At 55.4% G+C, this 21,229-nt stretch overlaps 3 protein-coding genes across 8 annotated transcripts; 2 read left to right on the top strand and 1 right to left on the bottom strand.

Annotated features, from left to right (window-relative positions):
- Positions 1-2,856: 2,856 nt before the first annotated feature.
- LOC116998646 (serine/threonine-protein kinase pim-1-like) lies at positions 2,857-4,948 on the bottom strand. Its single transcript, XM_033064641.1, is given in 6 exon segments — positions 2,857-2,996; positions 3,273-3,449; positions 3,660-3,828; positions 3,830-4,030; positions 4,190-4,315; positions 4,409-4,948. Coding segments are annotated over 6 exon segments (1,353 nt in total).
- A 7,792-nt stretch (positions 4,949-12,740) lies between these two features.
- Positions 12,741-13,357, top strand: LOC116999022 (H/ACA ribonucleoprotein complex subunit 3-like). Its single transcript, XM_033065311.2, has 2 exons — positions 12,741-12,825; positions 13,019-13,357. Exons 1-2 carry the CDS (start codon positions 12,772-12,774, stop codon positions 13,157-13,159), a joined length of 195 nt encoding a protein of 64 aa, XP_032921202.1. The 5' UTR covers positions 12,741-12,771; the 3' UTR covers positions 13,160-13,357.
- A 90-nt stretch (positions 13,358-13,447) lies between these two features.
- Positions 13,448-20,825, top strand: LOC116999020 (FXYD domain-containing ion transport regulator 3-like). 6 transcript variants are annotated; one of them, XM_033065309.2, is made up of 8 exons: positions 13,448-14,243; positions 15,452-15,508; positions 16,054-16,083; positions 16,689-16,712; positions 16,903-16,977; positions 17,844-17,874; positions 17,995-18,038; positions 18,118-20,824. In XM_033065309.2, the coding sequence occupies exons 1-8, from the start codon at positions 14,228-14,230 to the stop codon at positions 18,135-18,137; spliced, it is 297 nt and encodes a 98-aa protein (XP_032921200.1). In that variant the 5' UTR covers positions 13,448-14,227; the 3' UTR covers positions 18,138-20,824. The 6 variants fall into 6 exon arrangements, with proteins under 6 accessions (XP_032921200.1, XP_032921201.1, XP_032921196.1 ...); XM_033065305.2 differs by lacking the exon at positions 13,448-14,243 and adding an exon at positions 14,250-14,583; XM_033065310.2 differs by lacking the exon at positions 15,452-15,508.
- Positions 20,826-21,229: the final 404 nt, after the last annotated feature.

The raw sequence follows: 21,229 nt of genomic DNA, 5'->3' as shown, positions 1-21,229 counted from the left end.
TGCAAGTGTCCTGGGGTGGCGTTATGGTGCTCTACTGACTGAGCAGGTCCTGCCCAGTCTGAGTCCCTTAATATAGTAGATGGAGATAAAGTCCCAGGGGCACATGTCAGAGGTTTGTTAGGGAAGACAGTATGGATTAATTCTGCCCCGAGAACAGACAAACCCATTCGTGGAATTGTCTTTGCTCAAGGACCAGGTTGTACATGGTGGGTAATGCAGAGAGATGGAACAACACGATGTGTACCTCAGGGAGATCTGATTGTGGGGTGAGACTCATATACAAATATGATTGTTTGCTGAATGTTACCACCATTGTCTGTGCATTAGATCACACAGACATGAGACAGAAGGAAATGTGTGTCGAAGGTCTGAGCATGTGAGATAGAAGGAAATGTGTTAGTGTCGAAGGTTTGAGCAAGTGAGATGGAATTTTTTACTTGATGAAGTTTTTACGTGGTGTTTAGTAGTGTACTCATGATATGGAGATAAGGGGTGGAGTGTCCTGGGGTGATGTTATGGTGCTTGTATCCCCAATCATATGTTCTGTTTAAGTGAAGGTTTGTTTTGTCTACTTATCAGCTGGCTCCCCTCCCCCATTGTCTGTGCTTAGGGGAGGCTAGGTTTGCTGGTTCTTGCTGGCTGGATTTTGCTTTTGCTTGCTTGGCTTGCTGGCTTTGGCTCTGCTGGCTTTTGCTTTTGCTTATTAGTCAGTTTAGTTAGGCAGTCCAATTTCTTTCCCAGGACTTTTCTTTTTTTGTTCTTTCTTTCTTTCCTTTTCTGTATACCATCTGAACCTGTTCCAGACCAGGACCTGGGAAACACCAAGGAAAACCAGGAGTCTGCAATTTGTGATCTGCAGCAGTCATCCCCAGCGCCGGAGACCGATAATAGGCCAACCACTCGCAGGAGAGACTTTCTGAGTTTGTCATCCTCTCAGAGTGGTGAAAGAGTTTTTGTCATCTGGGACCGTTCATTTTCTTTCCTTGTGTTGGGGAGTGTTTTGTTTGTTAAATAAACAGGTTTTTTCCACTTTTCCTCTGAGGAAATTCTTCCCAAACCTGGTGGTGGGGGGAAGAGACGTGGGGGTTTTGTTTTCTGGGGGCTCCTTCCGGAGGTTTCCCCCCAAATTTGCCCTAAACTAGGACAGCAAGGCACATGCAGACCTTGCTTGAAGCTCAGGGTTCTTGAAGGGGATGCTGCAGTTGGCAAGAGGAGCCGTTTTTGAATTTTTCAGGCTGTTTAAGCCCCCATCCCAAATGCCACCAAGTGGTTGAGGAAGGGCAGAAAAAGACTTCCGTGGAAGAAGGGAGGCCAAAAGCTTGGAAAAGGATGAAACACTCGGATGATGATGATAATAACAAGAAAAAGATTTATTTTTGACAGCAAATGAACAGCTGCCGCCATCCAGCCCTCCCAGACTGGCAGGCCGAGCGGTGCTGTTTCCAGGGCATGAGGTGCTGGTAGCCTGGGGAGAGAAAGCAGAAAGCCACGGTCAGCCACAGCAGGCTCCTGTCCCCTATGTGCCACCACAACCTGGGCATGGGCCAGGCTGCTGGCTGTGCTCAGAGCCCAAACCTCCCGACCCATGCTCTCATTTTTAGAGGAGAGCAGCATGGCAGGCTGTGCTCCACCTCTTCCACTTAAGCACGGCACAGCAACCTGCTCAGCAGCTGCAAGAGCGAGATTCCCACGTGCCCACTGCCGTCTGCTCCAAGCCCTTCTGCCATCTGTGCTCTGGAACCGGGTACCCACCTCTGGAGACCTGCTGCCAGGAGAGGAGCCGATCCCACACGAGGTCCTCGTCCTTCTTGAAGGGGATGTCCCCTGCACACCGTGGTCCCCTGGGTAGCGCCAGACACTGGACAGGACTCCACGGACGGTGCTGGCACTTCTCCAGCCGGTCTGGGCACCAGGTGCAATCTTCCTGGAAAAAACAAAGAACAATTGCATGAAAGTCAATTCAAAACAAGACCTGGAAACAAGAAAAAGGGCCAAAGGTTATCAGCGTTTCACAGGCCTGGGGAGGGTCAGACCACTCCATGAAAGAATGAAACCTGTCCACGGGTGGGGAAAAGCCCCACCTTTCCTGCCCGTAAGCCCATCCATTCCTCAAGGGCCTGCAAAGCAGAGCAGCTGGGGCAGGGCTGCAGAACCCGTCCCCCTCTGCCGCTCCCCATCCACATGGATGGATGCTTTTGTCAGGCTGGCTGCCCCCACCCCAGCTCACGCCAGGCATGCTGGCAGAAGCTGTCAGCGAGGCCAAGAGCTGGCTCCCCTTCCACAACATCCCTCCCCTGTGCCGCCAAAAGCAGCTGGGCAGGCAGCGGAGATATTCTTATTCCCCATTGCCGCCGAGCCAGGAATCCTCCAGCGTGTGGCCAGGCCGAGCCCTGCCATGCCTGGAAGCACGAGCATCCCCCCACCCTGCGCCGGCTGGGGACTCATCTTGATTTTGCTGGGGTGCAGAGCATGTCCTCCAGGAAGGGGCCTGCAAGCAAAGCCCATCTGCTTTGTCCCTCCAGCGGCCAGCTCCAGGACGTTCTCCGGCTCCACGTCGTGCTGCAGAAGAACACACCAGCTGCTGCCTCGGCTTGCAGGGACATCACGATGCCATTGAGCTGCAGGGGGATGTTTCCCCTTCTCCAGTCCATGGTAACTTCACCGCACTGTGCCATGACTTCTCCAATAGGACAGGGAGCCCTGAGCCGCTCCCTCCACAACTCGCCGGGGACCCACAGAAGCATCTCCTCGGCCGTGCTCTCCGCTCTGTGCCACGGCCACAGGGAAACGCTCTGGGCGTTTCTTGGAGCGCCATGAGACGCCAGCAGCTGGTACATGCTGGGCTGCTCCTGGATCCTACTGTGCAGAGGGATGGATCTCTGCTGTCTCATGGGCCAGGTGGTGCTGCTGCAGCCAAGGATGCTCTAAAAGGTCTTCCAGGCATGGCCTGTCTGCAGGGTCCATGCATAAACACCACCTGATGAGGTGCTGGCACTCTGCAGGGAGAAACCAGAAACCGCTGGTCAGCTCCTGTCCACGCTCTCCCAGATTCCACGGTGCCCACGTCACACTAGGAGTGCTCGGAGCTGCACCCAAAGCTTCCCATCCATCCTCCCTTTTGGAGGAGGGCAGCACAGAAGCACACGTGCTGCGTCCTCCAGCTAAGCCCAGGAGATCAACCTCCTCCCTAGCTGCAAGAGCAGGATGCTTATGTGCCAGCTGCCCAGTCCCAAACCTGTTCTTGCTCCCTTGCCTTGAAGGCACATGCCCACCTTGAGACACCCGGGGAGGGAAGAAGAGCTGGCCCCGGACGATGTCCTCTCTGGTTTTAAAGGGAAGGTGCCTGCACACCAGCTGATACAGCAGGATGCCCAGGGTCCAGATGGTGGCTGGCTGGCCGTGGTAGCGGCCGAAGAGGATCCATTCCGGTGGGAAGTACTCCCGCGTTCCTATGGGACACGGCCACAGCTCATCAGGCCGATGCTGCTCCCGCCCTCCCAGCCAGCTCCACAACAGCCAGCCCCTGCCCCCGTCATAAAAGCAACTTGGCTGCAGCCGGCTGAAGAGGGATTCCCCCTCCCTCCCTCCCTCCATCTTCCCCCTGTGCCAGCAAAGGGGAGAAGCTCCTCTGCCCGGCTGGGCCCCGGCTTTGGGCTCACCTGCCATGTGGGTGTAGGCGGTGTTCTGGAGGATGGTGCCGCACCCAAAGTCAATGAGCTTTGCGTCGCCGGTGGCCAGGTCAACGAGGATGTTCTCGGCCTTGATGTCGCGGTGCAGCACGCCGCGGCTGGTGCAGTGCCGCACAGCCTGCAGCACCTGGCGGAACACGCTCCCGTGCCACAGGCTCTGGCAGGAACCCTCCTGCGTGCAGCAGGTGCCAGAGGTCCCGGCAGCGCTCCGGACGCTCCATGATGAGGGCAAAGCCGTCGGGCAGCTCGAACCAGTCCAGGAGTTGTACAACGCCGCGGAAGCCAGGGCACGACACCATGGAGAGCAGCACCAGCTCCAGGGGCACAAGGGCGCCGTCGTGCTGCGGGGGGAGCGCGATGCCGTCAGCGGGGCTGATGCTGGGCCGCGCCTTCGGCACCCCGTGCCCGGTCCAGCCTCAGCTCATCACTGCCCGGCCCGGGACGCTGCGCGGCCCCCGCTCCCTCCACGCTCGCTCCCCTCGCAGCGTCCCGGCTCCCACCCTGCCAGGCCTGGCCTTAGCCCCGCCCGGCACGTCCTGCCCCGCCGGCTGCTCCCGCTGGCCCCGCTCACTCACCAGCCGCGCCCACTCCCAGACGCGATCGCGGGGCACTGCTTTGATGGCCACCTGCAAGCCAAGGGGAGCAGCGGGCTCAGCTCTCAGCTCTCAGCTCTCCACCCGCCGCCTCCCTCCCTGCTCCGACCTGGCCTCGTCTCTTACCGGGGCGCCGTCGGCGAGCCGGGTCCCGGCGTAAACTCTGCCGCAGCCGCCGCTCCCCAGCAGCGGGCCCAGCCGGTAGAGCTGCTCCAGGGGACGCTTCTCCGCCCGTGCGGCCGGCACCGCGCTCTCGCCATTCTGCCCGGGGCACCCGCCCGCCCCGGGCGCTGCTGCTTCCTGAGCCGCCCCGGGCTCCGGCGGCTCGGGGCCGGCGGCCGAGCTGACGGGCGGCGGGGCTCGGACAGGGGAAGCTGCCGGCGATGGGGCAGGAGCCGGGCGGCTGCGGGGCTGCTGCGGGGGGAGCCACGGGAGGGGCCTCGCACGGGGCCGGGGCCGGGGCCGGGGCCGGGGCCTCGTCAGGCGGAGCCAAGAGCTGGTGCTGCTCCACCACCACCACCACCAGAGGGAGGAGCTCTCCCACAGACTCTTCAGAAGGTGCCACAGCCGAGAGGGAGAGAGCCCCGCGGGGGCGGCACAGCGGCGGGCCCGGCAGGGACGGGCAGGGGGCCGGCTCCCCCACGGGCGCCTTGCGGGACGCGGCATGGCCCGGATGGGAGAGGCGAACACGGTAAGGACTGGAGTTGAGGGATGTGAAAGGGAGAAGGGGACGGAGAACGAGCAGAAAGTCGAGCAGAAAACTGATCGACAAAGGCGCTGCTGCCGCTGCTGCTGCCGCTGCTGCTGCCGCTGCTGCTGAGGCACCGAAACGCGCGGCCGTTCGTCCGTGGCCTCCGCGAACCCAACGGAGGAGCCCCACGCGCCCCGTGGAACCAAACGGTCAAAGAAAGAAATGAAAAGCGAAGTGAATTCCTTTAGCGAAATAACCAAATAAAGCAATGTAGGAATAAAGAAGACTGCTGTCTTGTGGCTTTCTTCTTTGGGTGAGATGAAGCATTTTGTGGAGAAGAATTGCCTCTTCTGACAGTTTTGCCAGTGTGGACAGGAGCGGAGCATTTAAATTTCAGGTAGAAAAGAGAAATGGTGTCAGTATTGTCATCTCTTTTCATTCTCTTTCAAGACACTTGCAGGCTGCCAAAAGCCGTCGTCTGCAATGTGGAACTTGGTGCCAAGTTCCTTTTTGTGCCAGAGGATGAGGAGGGGAGGTATCCCAGAATCATGGAGTCATGGCATGCTTTGGCTGGGAAGGGACCTGAAAGATCCCATTGTTGCAAGCCCCATGTGCTGTGGCTGGGGACCCCTTGCACTGCAGTGGCTTGTCCAGAGCTCCATCCAGCCTGGCCCCGTCCGCTGTCAGGGATGGGGCATGCACAGCTTGTCTGGGCAACCTGTTCCAGGAAAGGCTTTTTTTGAATCCCTCATGTAAACCTGCTCTCTTTCAGTTTGGATCCATTCCCCCTTGTGCTGTCCCTGCCTGCCCTTGTACAAAGTCGCTGTCCAGCTTTCTTCTCGGTTGCTGTCAGGTACAGGAAGGCTACAGTTGGGTAAAGCCTAAGCCTAAGTCTCTTTTCCAGGCGGAAGAAGCCCAGCTGTCTCAGGCTTTCCTTGCAGGAGAGCTGCTCCAGCCCTCGCAGCATCTCTGTGTCCATCCTGGGCTCCTGCTCCAGCGTGTCCCTGTCCTTGCCGGCCGTGCTGGGTTGTTGTTGCAGAGTCAGATGAATCTGCAGAGTGTGCAGGGAGCATGCCACACTCGATGAACTCCTTGCCTTCTTCTGAGCCGGGTAAAGGGAATCAGAAGTTACAGATCAGGTAAAAGGGACAAAGTGAGTGAGGTGAGCAGGCACCTTGACAATCAACTCATCCAATGGGTGCCCACTAGACAGTGGCCCAGCTCCCACCTTCCCTCTGAGTGAGGCTGAGCCCTGCTGGGCCTCCCCTTGTCCTCCTCCCTGGCAGTGACCCTGGGGGCAGCGCTGCTCAGCTGCCTCTGCCGGGGCTCCTGGGCCAAGGCCCCTGAGCTGGCCAGGAGCCCAGAGCTCCATTCCCAAGGCCGGGCTTCTGCACATCAGCTGTGCAGCCAGGCAGGGGAGGGAATCAGCCTGCATGGGGAGACTGCACAAGTCCCTTCCTACACAAGCTCTCCTTGCACTTTTGGTCTGGGTTAGTGTTGTATGCTCAGAAGAAGCTCTGGAGGCTGTTCAGCTTTTGTCACACTCTGTGAACCTCTTGCTTGGGGTTGTTGATTTGGACTTTGAAGCTTATGGTGTGTTCAGACACCTGAAAGCATGCTGTGTGGCTGAGATGTTTCTCAGGGATAGAACTAAAGTTGCTTTTTACAATAAATCTTCTCTTGGAGCTCCTTGCCTCATACAGTCATATTTGAGGAAGCAAGTTTGACAATAAGGGAACACAGATTTAGGATATGTCATCTCACTTGTGTTCATTGTGTAGAAAAACAGAGGAGCACTGCTTGAGAGCTGTCTAACCTAAGGGAACTTGCCATCAAGAACTTAGAAAAGTGGGGAGAGATGGAATCAGTAGCACAAGGATCTGCATTGAGATTCACGCACAGGCCTGAGGTCTCTGTTTCATTTTCTGGGTGCTAATAATCCTAGGGAGCTGAGAATTGCAGAGGGTTCATTTCATTTTGATGAAAGCAGCAGAAGGGTGACAAGGAGTTCAGTTTCTGTCTGCTGAAACATCACCAGGGCCTGGAGCTGTTCAGGTGCAGCTGTGCTGGTTTTCCCTCTTCACAAAGTCATTTTTTAACACCTTTCTGCACTCAGCACTTGTGCTGGTTTTGCACAGAAGTTACCTGAGAGGAGAGCACACACAGACACGCACACACCCCGGGGTTTTTCTGGATGAGAACTTCCTCTGCGAGTTGCTGGGACCAATCGGGATGCTGATTTAACAATTGACAGCCTGGCAAACCAGTTCAAAAGTTCCTTCTCCTCCATGAATGCTCTCGGTTCAAGTGCAAAGCTCTGTTTTGATTTCTAGATTTCAGTGAAGTAAGAGCCCATTTTCCAGAATGGCAGGAGATTGAGAAGATGCCGTGAATGTTGGCTGAAAAAAATCTTTTTGTAAGCTATGGGATAGACTGGACTACACTGAAAATTCCTATAAATTGTGGAGAAAACATGTGGGGGTTGAAGTGCTTGAGAAAAGGATCCTTTGCCTGGAGGTAATGGGGGGTCTCTGGTTTGGAAAATGAAAAGACTAACAGAGACATTTGATGAGAAAAAGAGATGAAGAGAACTTTTACCTTTGAACAGCTTGCCCTTAAAAGTAATATCCCATGAGTTTAAGATGATCCATAACACAGCTCTGGAAAGATTGTAAAGATGGGAGGAGTTTCACGAATTTGCAGATTTTCCCAAGAGGATGCAAATGGTGAAGGTGAAGATAGAAGAGAACTTTGTGTTTTTTTCTTGGAAAAATCCCTCTAGCCAAAACAAGAAGGAACTTCTCTCTCTGAAGTGAACTGAAATGATTCTTGAAGTAAAAGACTGACTGAAGTGTCACTCTATGCTGTTGTTAAAAAATGTGGGAGGTAGGGAAAGGAGAGAGTGATCTAAAATCTTATTCCAAATTTCTTTCTTTCTTTCTTTCTTTCTTTCTTTCTTTCTTTCTTTCTTTCTTTCTTTCTTTCTTTCTTTCTTTCTTTCTTTCTTTCTTTCTTTCTTTCTTTCTTTCTTTCTTTCTTTCTTTCTTTCTTTCTTTCTTTCTTTCTTTCTTTCTTTCTTTCTTTCTTTCTTTCTTTCTTTCTTTCCCTCTGTGTTATTAATAAATTTCATCTTGATACCCTTTGAAGTTTTAGTCCTGCCTTGTTTTTGCTCCTAAATCCTATCTCAGAGAAATGGAGTATATTAAATTGGCAAATGTAAACTAAACCAAGACAGCAGTGAATGACTGCCACTGGCCTCCCCTGTGCCAAGATCAGCCCCAGCTCATTTTCCATGCTCCAAGCAGCACTCCAAGGCAGAAGGTGAATCCTGCACACCCAGGGCTCCAGGGCTGGAGTCATTCCAGTCATTCCAGCTGCAGTGGTTTCTCTGCAAGTGAAACAGGGATGGTTCTACATAGCTTTAGTGTTGGTGGTTTTCATATCACTTGGCTGGCCTCCATTGGGTTCTGTGTGCTGAATTTAGGCAATGAAGCCTTTGGGCACCACCAAGGGAGGTGCCATAAGTAATGCCCTTCCTGGTGATGCTGTATAGCAGGCTAGTTTGGAGGTAGAACTGCTTGGGAGAGGGAAAAACCAGAGGCATGTGGAAGCTGGCTTTGTGTTCCAGGTAAGCCAATGGCAGAGGCAGATGTCTTTATCCATTAATTTCTGGTGTTTAACTTTCACTTGGCCATTTTTAATACCTTAGATGGTGGGGCATGGTCCTCTTCATTTAGTGGGTGATCTTACCCAGCCAAGAATTTCCTGTGACATATTTCCTGGGTATTATTCCTATGAAATGAGGCCTAGGCAGATATACCTGACTCCCTGCTTTCTGTACTGGTGCCACTCCCAATGGGTCCCACAGAGAGCTCTGGCTGGAATCAGGGGAACGGGAGAGTTTATCATCTTTGGGGAAAGGGGCAGGCAGTGCAGGAGGACTCTAAGGCTGTTGTGAGGTTATGCAGGGACCAAATGAGAAGGGACAAAGCCCAAGTTTAATCTGGCTAGTGCAGTGAAATCCTAGAATCCCAGAATGATTTAGATTGGAAAGGACCTGAAAGATTGTCTCCTTCCAAAGCCCTGGCTGTGGGCAGGGACACCTTCCACTAGAGCAGGTTGCTCAGGGCCCCATCCAACCTGGCCTTGAACACTTCCAGGCTTGGGGCATCCACAGCTTCTCTGGGTAACCTGTTCCCAGTGCCTCAGCAGCCTCACAGTAAGGAATTTCTTCCTAGAAACTTGCAAAAGAGAGTAAAAATATTTGTATAAATACATCAGCAACAAAAGCAGGGTTAAGGAGAATCTCTGACTTTTATCAGAGGTGGGGATAAACACAGAACAAAGGATGAGGAAAATACTGAAGTACTTCATGCACTCTTCCTTGGGGAAAAGCTGTCAGGCTGGGCAGGCCCAGGGAGTGGTGGAACTCAATGGAATTAAATCCAGCTGGCAGCTGGTCACAAGTGGTGTTCCCCAGGGCTCAGCACTGGGGCCAGTCGTGTTCCATATCTTTATCAATGATGTGCAGGAGGGGATCAAGGGCACCTCAGCCTGTTTACAGGGGACACCAAGCTGGGGGCAGTGTTGATCTGCTGGGAGGTAGGAAGTCTCTGCAGAGAGATCTGGACAGGCTGGATCATGGGCTGAGGCCCCTTGTATGAGGCTGAAGAAGGTGAAGTGCCCTGTCCTGCACTTGGGCCACAACAACCCCATGGGAGGTTACAGGCTGGAGGCAGAGTGGCTGGAAAGCCACCCGGCAAACAAGGAGCTGGGGGTGCTGGTTGGCAGTGGCTGAACGTGAGCCAGCGAGTGCCCAGGTGGCCAAGAAGGCCAATAGCATCCCGGCCTGGGATGTGCTTTAGTGGTGCCTTGGCAGTGTCAGCGGTCTCAGGTTATTGGGGGGATTCTCTGGTGTTAAAGGTGTTTTCCAATGGAAACAGGTCTGCAATTCTCAACCTCCATTCCTTGTTTTGAAGGATGCAGTCCCAAACAGACCTGCATTTGTGTTTTTAAGGAATTGTGTTTCTAGAATCTTTCCTTGAAAAGAAAGGGAATCAGGCTTTTAATGCTCTTGAGACACTTTTATTCCTTGTCCTTAATGTGTGTGTTTGAATTGAGGTGCTTTTGTACAGAAAGGTTGGACCATGGGATAAATGCAAGCAACTTAGCAGCAATGGCACGTTTTTTAATCCAGTTTTCTGCTTCCTTTACCCATGGGTGGCAGATTTGGGAGTATTTGTCTTGTCCTTTGAGTTCTGGCTCAGACTTGCTCATGGATATGTTGTGAAATCTTATTTACTTCTTTCTCCTGAAAAAATCTTGCTGACTGGTGGAAATTGCTAGAGACAAGGATTTCAAGTCAGTCCCCAGTAAGATTAGCCCAATGTTGCTGCTTAAATCCAGGTACTCTTGTATTAGAACGGAGTGAAGTATTCTAACTCCACAGCCCCCTCCTCTTCTTTTTTAACACCTCTTGGGGGAAGTCCTTTATGCCATTCCAAGTCTTTGTTATCAAATGTGTGCAGTGATGTTGCTGCTGTAGCAGCAGCCTGAGTTCAGTGGGAACAACTCCAGAGCACCAGGTGCCACAGCAGTGGGCACGGTGAGAGACTTGTCTCTGCTGCCATGGCCATCCAGCCATGGGGAGAGCAGCTGCTGGGGCTTCCCCCATTCTGCTGACAGCAGTCTGCCCCCACCATGTGGGCTGTATGGCCGGGATTTTGGCAGAATGTGGAAAATGTATTGTTTCAATGTATTTTTCTGTTGTCTAACATGACCTGACTGGAGCAGTTTGGTAGGCAGGACGCCCTGTGGGCTGGGCCATGGCATGGATATGTGGCTGTCACTTGCACTGGCAATGTCATTTTTCCAGGCAGGCTCCTGATACAGCTGTGGGGGAAGGCACCAGCAGCTGAATCAGGCCCAGCCAGCAGCAGCAGCAGCACCTTGAGGAGACCCTCATCTGCAAAGAGCCCGTCACCCCCCCTGCTCCCCCATGGCAGCACAAGATGATTCCAGTGCAGGTGAAGGGCTGCAACAGCCTGGAGACTCCTTCAGCCAGGACTTGCTGCAGTCTCATTGCTGTAGCTGTGCTGGGATGATGTTGGCTGCAGCAGGGGTGTCCATGCCCAGGAATGCTGCTCAGCTCAGGGAGGCAGAGTGTGCACAAAAGCTGCACTCAAAGCACTGATCACAAAACCCCGGAGCCACTGGCAAGTGCAGCAGCTCTCCTTCATTCCATGCAAGTGAGAGCCCAGCCTTGGAGCCTGTCCCTGGGAGCAGGGAAACACTCTGAGTATGGCTCTGAATTTTCAGGGACAGTCAAAATGAGAATGCTTTTGAGGCAGGTGTTGCAGTGTTTGGTTGGGGTGTGTCTGCAGGAAAGAAAGCAGGAATAAACCCAAGCCACAACCAAGGACAATCTTGGCATGGCCAATTTACACCCTACAGATACACTGATCATATTGGCCCTGGGAACACAGGGGGCATCTAATGCAGAGTGCAAAGCTTCTTTGAATAGATAGGAGAGATGAGACATGAAGATATAATTTTCATGGTGAAGAAAAAGGGATCAGACCCACTGCCCCCTAATTCAAGCTTAGTTCTGCCAAACCAAGCATGATTAGTTTTAACTGCTCTGTTGGAGGGTATTTCAGAAGGACCTGCCCCGTGCTATTTCCATTAAGAAAATTCTGAATTGTCAGGAACTGCCAAGTTCAGAAATGTTTCAAGGCAAATTGTTCTTGATTTTGGGTTTCAGTGTCTCTGCAATAAAAAAGTAGGGAATAAACCCCTGAAGCAATGAAGCAGAGCTAAGGTGGAACATTTGGATGATCAATTTGCTCCCTACAGATATCGGCCAACAGAAATCAGGGGTCAGACAGAAGCACGGGTTGAAACATGGATTTTACTGGAAAAGGAAAGAGCACAGAAGGAAAAGGTGAGGATAGAAAGGAGCTGAAAGGCCTGAGCCAAATGGAAAAAAAATCTCACCAGCTTTCAGGGAAAGCTGGTCCATGGTGGTCATCTCAGGCTCTGTGTCAGAGTTGGTGGCTGACAGCTACAGGTGATCTGGCGAGGACACCCATGGCATCACAAGGTTCTGTCATTAGTTTACTCTGCTTCCTCCTGTTTGACAGTAGCCAAATCACTCATAGTGTCAGCCAGGTCAGGGACAGTGGCCACAGCTGACCACAAATCGGACATAGTCTTGAGATGCAAGTCCTGTTTCTTTCTTTGCCCTCAATGTTGGGTCTCAGTACAGAAAAATTTCCTGTTCTTCCTCTGCTTGGTGATTGATTCCAACACTGAGGATGATATCACAGTGCTATAAAAACACCAGCAAGGCCTGCCTGCTTGCTGAGAGCTCTTTGTAGTTTGCAGAAAATGCAGTCACAGCATTGTGGGTCTTTCCTGGGTATGCACAGAAGGCCAATGTCAAGAAGGAATCGTTTCTCCCCTCTTGTCATTGGAGACTTCCACCTTTCCCTTCAGACTTCCTAACTCAATGGTGTTCAGAGGAATTATGAACAGGCTAATTCCATGAAAAATAAAACCAAAGAAATTTTCTCAAAAATTCAAAAATCCTTCTAGTGCCTCAACCATTAGATATGTTTTCCATCCCAAATTTTCCATTTTTTGCCCCAAATTTCCCCCTTTGGATCCCATTGGATGCCCTGGCTTAAGCCGGACTCCATTTCCCATCAGCCACCTCGCCGACTTCCGGTACAAACCGCGCCCCCTTTTCCTTTTTATTCTGAGGCGACTTCCGCTCCCGCCTCCCGCCGCCGCCGCCATGTTCCTGCAGTGCTACGAGAACGAGCGCGGGGAGCGCGTTTACACCCTGCGGGTACGGGAGGATTTTTTGGGGGGTTTGGGGATGTTTAGAGGGGATTTGAAGAGGAGTTTAGGGAGATCCGCGGGGTTTGAGTGGCCGGGGTGCGGTTTGGGAGCGATACGGGGGAGTTTGGGTGTTGTGAGGGGGAGAAATCCGGGGAATTTTGTGGGGATTTTTGGGTCTCTCTGACACGCTGCCCCCACAGAAGGTGGCCCCGGACGGGACCCCCACACGGTCGGCTCATCCTGCCCGTTTCTCCCCCGATGATAAATTCTCCCGGCACCGCGTGGCCCTGAAGCGGCGATTTGGGGTTCTGCTCACTCAGCGGAGCCGGCCCCTGCTCTGAGCGACCCCAGAAATCCGCCCCGGACCCCCGAGATATGCCCGAGATCGTCGGAGTGATCCCTGCAATGAGAGACCCGCAAATACCCCCAGAGACCCCCAGAAGAGGAAGAAGGAGGCGAAATTAAGATGTGGATGGACCGAAATAGGGTGAAAGGAAGATTTTAAGGAGGAGGAAAAAATTAAATATTGAAGAAGTGGGTGGTCGCGGGTCTCTGAGTTTTACTGTCCCAGTAAATTGGGGATTTTTTGTCTTGGTTTTGGGTCGGGAGGGAGTTTTGGGGGAACTTGTGGGGCTCTAACGGCGCTTTCTGGGCCGCGGGGCGTGATGGGAGTTGTAGGCGCGGGTATAATGAGGGTCAATGGGGCCGCGGGGCATCATGGGACTTAGAGGCACAGCGGTAATGGCGCGCTATGGGCGCCGCGAGGCATTATGGGAGCTGTAGTCCCGGAAGTCGCTGCAATGGAGCGCTTGGGGATTCTGGAGAGCACTTGAGGGCCCACAGGGGCCTCAGGACCGATCCGATGGGGTCGGGAAGGCCTTGAGGGGATGTTGCGGGGCTCTAACGGGTCTCTTTGGGGCGCAGGACGTGACGGGAGTTGTAGTTGGCTGAGAAAGATGCTGTGGCCGCGGGGGATGATGGGAGATGTAGACACACTTAAATCCGGATGGGGCGCAGGGCATGACGGAAGCTGGAGTCCCAGCTTTGATGGCGCTCTGTGCGTACCGCGCGGCATGATGGGAGCTGTAGTCCCGAAGGCGGCGTTAGGAGGCCTCTGTGGTTTGGGCCACTTGTGGGTCTGAGGAGGCGTTTGGGGGTCCCGAGTGGGCTCGGGGAGGCTCCCGGGGGGGCGCCTATGGGGCACACGGATGGGAATAAGAGGCTCTGTGGAGCGCGGGGCCTGACGGGAGTTGTGTGCACGCCGCCATTACGCGTCTTTGGGGCCGCGATGCATGACGGGAGTTGTAGGCTGAACGCGCCTAAAATGGCGCCTACGCCAGGCCCCGCCCCCAGATTGTGTTCCCAGGTTCTGATTGGTTGTTTGCCGTGACAGGCAGGCGCTTTACCCAATGGAAGGCAGCGAAGGTGGGACTTGCTTTTTCAACCCCTCCAGACCCTCCTAGTACAGCCCCAGTGCCCCTCCAGGCCCTCCCAGTACAGCCCAGTTCATCCCAGTACACCTCCAGGCCCTCCTAGTACCCCCAGCGTCCTTCCCCAGCGTTCCTAATGTCCTCCAGTATGTCCCAGTCCATTCCAGAATCACTCCCAGTTTGTCCCAGTATCCCCCAGCCTCACTCCCAGTATAGCCCAGTCCCTCCCAGTCCAAACCTCCGCTCTGGCCCCACCCACTTCCTTGGCCACGCCCCCTCCCAGTTTTCCCCCCGCTTCCCTCCAATTTCCAGTTCCTCGTGGCCGCTCTGGGAAGGTGAGTGGGGCCCCTAGTCCCTCCCAGTTCATCCCAGTAACCCCCCAGTAGCCCCCCAGTCCTTCCCAGTTCATCCCAGTAACCCCCCAGTAACCCACCACTTCCTCCCAGTTCATCCCAGTAACCCCTCAGTCCCTCCCAGTAGCCCCCCAGTCCTTCCCAGCTCATCCCAGTAACCCTCCACTCCAACCCACTCCCTACCAGTCCCTCCCAGTAACCCCCAGAAGTCCCCCAGTCCCTCCCAGTTCATCCCAGTAACCCCCCCAGTCCCTTTTAGTCCCTCCCAGTAACCCCTAAAACCCCCCAGTAACCTCCCAGTCCCTCCCAGTTTCTCCCAGTAGCCCCCACATTTCTCTCCCAGTCCCCCCCAGTTTGTTCCAGTCCCACCCTACTCAGGAATCCCAGTGACTCATCCTCTCCATAGTCCCGCCCAGTTCCCCCCAGTTCATCCCAGTCACGCCCAGTTCCTCCCCAATCCCCTCCCAGTTCCCCCAGTTCCTCCCAGTTCCCCCCCACTCAGTTCCAGTCCTTCCCAGTTCCCCCCCAGTTTGTCCCAGTCCCGCCCTGCTCAAGAATTCCAGTGACTCACCCATCCCCAGTTCCCTCCCAGTTCATCCCAGTCCTGCCCAGTCCCTCCCAGTCTGTCCCAGTCCCATCCCAGTTCCCTCCCAGTCTGTCCCAGTCCCCTCCCAGTCCCTCCCAGTCCCTTCCCAGTCCCTCCCAGTCCCCTTCCAGTCTGTCCCAGTCTGTCCCAGTTTGTCCCAGTCCCTCCCAGTGCCCCCCAGTCTCCCCCCAGTTTGTCCCAGTTTGTCCCAGTTCTCCCAGTCCCTCTCCCCGGGACCCTCTGGAATTTCCCCTCCCCCCCCAGGGATCAAAGGTCACGGAATGGAGCGGGAAAGGCTCGGGGCACTGGTGATACTGGGAGGTACTGGGAGGGACTGGGAATGGACTGGGATGGACTGGGAGGGATTTCAGGGAAACTGGGAGGTACTGGGAGAGACTGGGAGGGGACTGGGATGGACTGGGGGATACTGGGAGGGACTGGGATGAACTGGGACTGGATTGGGATGAACTGGGAGGGATTTTAGGGGAACTGGGATGAACTGGGAGAGACTGGGAGGAGGCTGGGAGGGAACTGGGATGAACTGGGAGAGATTTCGGGGAAACTGGGATGAACTGGGAGGGACTGGGAAGGAACTGGGATGGACTGGGAATGGATTGGGATGGACTGGGAGGGACTGGGATGGACTGGGAATGGATTGGGATGAACTGGAATGGACTGGGAATGGATTGGGAGGGACTGGGATGAACTGGGAATGGATTGGGAGGGAACTGGGATGAACTGGGAATGAACTAGGAGGGACTGGGATGAACTGGGAGGGACTGGGATGATTTCGGGGGTTACTGGGAGGAACTGGGCCCAGTGCCCCCCCCAGACTGGTTTAACTGGTGTCCCCTCCCCCCTCCCAGTTCTGTCTCTGGCCAGAGGGGACCCCCCTGGTGAGTGACTGGGACAAACTGGGGTGGACTGGGACAAACTAGGAGGGACTGGGAATGAACTGGGAGGGACTGAGACAGACTGGGAGGGAACTGGGAGGGACTGGGAATGAACTGGGACAGACTGGGAGGAGACTGGGAATGAACTGGGAAAGGACTGGGTCATACTGGTCATACTGGGATAGAAAACCCATACTGGTTTATACTGGGTGAGTGAGGTCTGTACCCCCAGTTCATACTGGTCCATACTGGTTTATACTGGGAGGGTGGCTCCAAACTGCTCTGTACTGGTCCATACTGGTTTATACTGGTCCATGCCAGCCCATACTGGTCTGTACTGGTTCACAGTAGTTCATGCTGGTTTATACTGGGAGAGAAGATCCACAGTGGCCCATACTGGTTTATACTGGGAGGGAAGATCCACAGTGGCCCATACTGGTCCATGCCGGTCCATACTGGTTTATACTGGTCCATACCGGTCCATACTGGTCTGTACAAGTCCATACTGGTTTATACTGGTCCATACTAGTCTGTACCAGTCCATACTGGTCCATACTGGTTTATACTGGTCCATACTGGTCGATCTGACCCCTCCCTTTCTCCCCCAGATGCCGCCAATCCCTTCCATTATGGTGAGTGCTGGGAACTGGGAGGGACTGGGAGGGACTGGGAATGTCCCAAAGTGTCCCCAGGTGTCCCCAAACTGTCCTCAGCTGTCCCCAGGTGTGTCCCAGGTGGCCCCAAACTGTCCTCAGGTGTCCCCAGGTGTGTCCCAGGTGTCCCCAGCTGTCCCCAAACTGTCCCTCTGTGTCCCCTCCCCAGACTGGTGTCACCTGCGCGTCGGTGGCCTCGTGGTGGCCGCGGTGCTGAGCGTGGTGGGGATCATCGTCCTGTTCAGTGAGTGACACCTGTCATGTCACCTGTCATTGTATCCTGTTCAGTGAGTGCCACCCCTGTCATTGTCACCTGTGTCACTGTCACCTGTGTCACCTGTTCAGTGAGTGCCACCCGTGTCACCTGTGTGTCACTGTCACCTGTCTGTGTCACCTGTGTCACTGTCACCTGTCACCTGTTCAGTGAGTGCCACCCCATCATTATCACCTGTGTCACCTGTGTCACACCTGTATATCACCTGTCATTGTCACTTGTGTCACCTGTATCACCTGTCATTGTCACCTGTTCAGTGAGTGCCACACCCATGTCACCTGTGTGTCACTGTCACCTATGTGTCATTGTCACCTGTGTCACCTCTGTGTCATTGTCACCTATGTCACCTGTATCACTGTCACCTGTGTGTCACCTGTTCAGTGAGTGCCACCCCTGTCACTGTCACCTGTATGTCACTGTCACCTGTTCAGTGAGTGCCACCCCATCATTGTCACCTGTGTCATTGTCACCTGTGTCACTGTCATCTGTCATTGTCACCTGTGTGTCACCTGTGTCACTTCTGTGTCATTGTCACCTGTTCAGTGAGTGCCACCCCTGTCATTGTCACCTGTCATTGTCACCTGTGTCACACCTGTGTGTCACCTGTCATTGTCACCTCTGTCACCTGTTCAGTGAGTGCCACACCTGTGTGTCACCTGTGTGTCACCTGTGTGTTACCTGTGTCACCTGTCAGTGTCACTTCTGTCACCTGTGTCAGTGTCACCTGTGTGTCACCTGTGTCACCTGTCAGTGTCACCTGTGTGTCATTGTCACCTGTGTGTCACCTGTGCGTCACCTGTGTCATTGTCACCCGTGTCACCTTTGTGTCCCCTCAGGTGGGATGTGCAAGTGCCGGAGCAAGGCCAGGTGAGACCTTGGGACATTTGGGGACACTTTGGGGATGCTTGGGGACATTCAGGGACACTTGGGGACACTGGGGACATTTGGGGACACTTAGGGACACTGAGCTGTACCCTCCCCCCGCAGCCGCCGCCGCCCGCCCCCAGAGCTGTCACCTGTGCCTGGGACAGGTGAGTGTCCCCTCCCCCCAGGGACATTTGGGGACATTTGGGGACAGTGCCACCCTGACCCTCCCCCGTCTCTCCGCAGGAGCCGCCAGCTCGTGCTGAGCTGTCCCCAAATGTCCCCAAACGAGGTGACACAGGAGGGGGGAGGGGCAGGGTTTATTTGGGGGCTGAACTCCTTTCCCAAATGTCCCCAGAATGTCCCTGGAAAGGACAATGAATAAAAATGGGTGAAAAAACTGGATTTTGGTCATTGGGGGAGGGGCAGAGGGGACACTGAGGCGATGGTGGCCTTGGGGACATCGGGGCCTTGGTGGCACCAGGAGGGGACATTGGGCTGACAGTGGTGGCCTTGGGGACATCAAGGTGACAGTGGCACCATTGAGGACACAAGACCGGTGATGACACTGAGGTGGCAGTGGTGGCTTTGTTGGCTTTGGCCAACGCTGGCCTTGGTGACATCAGGGTGACAGTGGCCTTGGGGACAGCGGCATGGTGGCATCAGCAGGTGACACGAGGCCGAGGTGCCATCAGGTCGCTGGTGGCCTTGGGGACATTGGGTGAGGGTGGCACCAGGAGGTGACACCAAGGCAGGGGTGATGCTGGGGGTGACACTGGTTGCCTTGGGGACATCGAGGCAATGGTGGCATTATCGAGGACATGAGACCAATGGTGACACTGAGGTGACAGCGGTGGCCTTGGGGACACTGGGTGATGGTGGCACCAGGAGGGGACAGCAGGGTGACAGTGGTGACCTTGGTGACATCAGGGTGACAGTGGCCGTTGGGACAGCGGCATGGTGGCACCAGCAGGTGACACGAGGCCGAGGTGCCATCGGGTCGCTGGTGGCCTTGGGGACACTGAGTGCTGGTGGCACCAGAAGGTGACACCAAGGCAGGGGTGACACTGGGGTGATAACGGCCTTGGGGACATTGAGGCGATGGTGGCACCATCAAGGACACGAGACCAATGATGACACTGAGGTGACAGTGATGGCCTTGGGGACATTGGGTCAGTGATGGTGTCCTTGGGGACATCAGAGCAATGGTGGCACCAGGAGGGGGACATCGGGTCAATGGTGGCCTTGGGGACATTGGGTGACCCCAGGTCCCTGCTGGTGTCTGGTCAATGTCCCCGTGTCCCTCAGGTGACCGAGCCCTCGGGGATGTCCCAATGGTGTCCCCAGGTGTCCTCGGTGACATGATGGCCACTGTCCCCTGATGTCCCAATGTCCTTGGCGGCATGGTGGCCACTGTCCCAGCTGTCCCCTGATGTCCCAATGTCCACAATGACGTGATGGCCACTGACCCCAGATGTCCTTGGTGACATGGTGGCCACTGTTCCCTGATGTCCCCTCATGTCTCAACGTCCTTGGTAACACAGTGGCCACTGTCCCTGTTGTCCCTAGGTGCCGATGTCCTCGGTGACACGGTGACATAGTGGCCACCATCGCCTCACATCCCGATGTCCTCAGTGACACGGTAGCCACTGTCCCCTCACATCCCAATGTCCTCAGTGACACGGTGGCCACTGTCCCCTCATGTCCCAATGTCCTTGATGATGTGGTGGCCACCGCCCCAGCTGTCCCCTCACATCCCGATGTCCTTGGTGACACGGTGACACAGTGGCCACTGACCCCACTGTCCCCTCACGTGCTGATGTCCTCGGTGACGTGGTGGCCACCATCCCCTCATGTGCCCATGTCCTCGGTGACACAGTGGCCACTATCCCCTCACGTCCCAATGTCCTCGATGACGTGGTGGCCACTGTCCCCTCATGTCCCAATGTCCTCGATGACGCGGTGGCCACTGTCCCCAGATGTCCTTGGTGACATGGTGGCCACTGTCCCTGCTGTCCCCTCACGTGCCGACATCCTCAGTGACATAATGGCCACCATCCCCTCACGTCCCGATGTCCTCGATGACACGGTGGCCACTGTCCCCTCACATGCCGATGTGCCTGGTGACATAGTGGCCACTGTCCCTGCTGTCCCCTCATGTCCCGATGTCCTCGGTGACATGGTGACACAGTGGCCACTGACCCCACTGTCCCCTCACATCCCGATGTCCTTGGTGACATGATGACACGGTGCCCACCATCCCCACCGTCCCCTTAGGTGCCGATGTCCTCGGTGACACGGTGACACAGTGGCCACCATCCCCGCCGTCCCCTCACATCCCGATGTCCTCGGTGATGTGCACGTAGATCTGCGTGGCCCCCTTGAAGCTGGTGGCCAGCAGGAAGTGCTGCCGGCCCGCGGTCAGCACGACGAAGGTGCGGGGCGTGGGCGCTGTCAGCTCCTGGCCGGGCTCCAGGCGGCTGCCGGCGCCCAGGCGGAACACACGGCTTGGCGCAAAGTCGTTGCCCAGCAGGACGTAGCGCTGGCCTGCCAGGAGCAGCGGCTGGAACACCAGCAAGCCGCGGGCTGGCACCTGCTGCACCTCACGGAACCCTCCCAGCGCATCACCTGTGGGGTTGTGGAGTCAGGTATGGGGTTATGGGGTCACTCGTGGGGTCAGCACCTGCTGCACCTCGCAGAACATGGAGCCCTCCCAGCGCATCACCTGTGGGGTTGTGGGGTCAGATATGTGGTCAGGGGGTCAGTTATGGGGTCATGGGGTCAGTTATGGGGTCAGTTATAGGGTCAGGGGGGACAGGTCATGGGGTTACTCGGAGGGTCAGCACCTGCTGTACCTCACGGAACATGGAGCCCTCCCAGCACATCACCTGTGGGGTCATGGGGTCAGGTAAGTGGTCAGGGGGTCAGCCATGGGGTCAGTTATGGGATCGTGGGGTCAGGTATGGGGTCATGGGGTCAGTTATGGGGTCATGGGGTCAGTTATGGGGTCAGTTATGGGGTCATGGGGTCAGTTATGGGGTCAGTTATAGGGTCAGGGGGGACAGGTCATGGGGTTACTCGGGGGGTCAGCACCTGCTGCACCTCACAGAACATGGAGCCCTCCCAGCACATCACCTGTGGGGTCATGGGGTCAGGTAAGTGGTCAGGGGGTCGGTCATGGGGTCAGTTATGGGATCATGGGGTCAGGTATGGGGTCATGGGGTCAGTCATGGGGTCAGTTATAGGGTCAGGGGGGACAGGTCATGGGGTCACTCGGGGAGTCAGCATCTGCTGCACCTCACGGAACATGGAGCCCTCCCAGCGCATCACCTGTGTGCGGGGTCAGTTATGGGGTCAT

Source organism: Catharus ustulatus, chromosome 7 (genome assembly GCF_009819885.2).
Source record: "Catharus ustulatus isolate bCatUst1 chromosome 7, bCatUst1.pri.v2, whole genome shotgun sequence".
Taxonomy (NCBI): Eukaryota; Metazoa; Chordata; class Aves; order Passeriformes; family Turdidae; genus Catharus; species Catharus ustulatus.
This window is presented reverse-complemented; position numbering and strand designations above follow the sequence as displayed.

Excerpts from the sequence above, each read along its gene's own strand:
- LOC116999022 (XM_033065311.2), top strand. The coding sequence starts at position 12,772 with ATGTTCCTGCAGTGCTACGAGAACGAGCGCGGGGAGCGCGTTTACACC. Across the intron at positions 12,826-13,018 it reads AGCGCGTTTACACCCTGCGG|AAGGTGGCCCCGGACGGGAC; the intron begins GTACGGGAGGAT and ends CTGCCCCCACAG.
- LOC116999020 (XM_033065305.2), top strand. The coding sequence starts at position 14,385 with ATGTCCTCCAGTATGTCCCAGTCCATTCCAGAATCACTCCCAGTTTGT. Across the intron at positions 14,584-15,451 it reads CTCGTGGCCGCTCTGGGAAG|GGATCAAAGGTCACGGAATG; the intron begins GTGAGTGGGGCC and ends CTCCCCCCCCAG. Across the intron at positions 16,978-17,843 it reads GGGGATCATCGTCCTGTTCA|GTGGGATGTGCAAGTGCCGG; the intron begins GTGAGTGACACC and ends GTGTCCCCTCAG.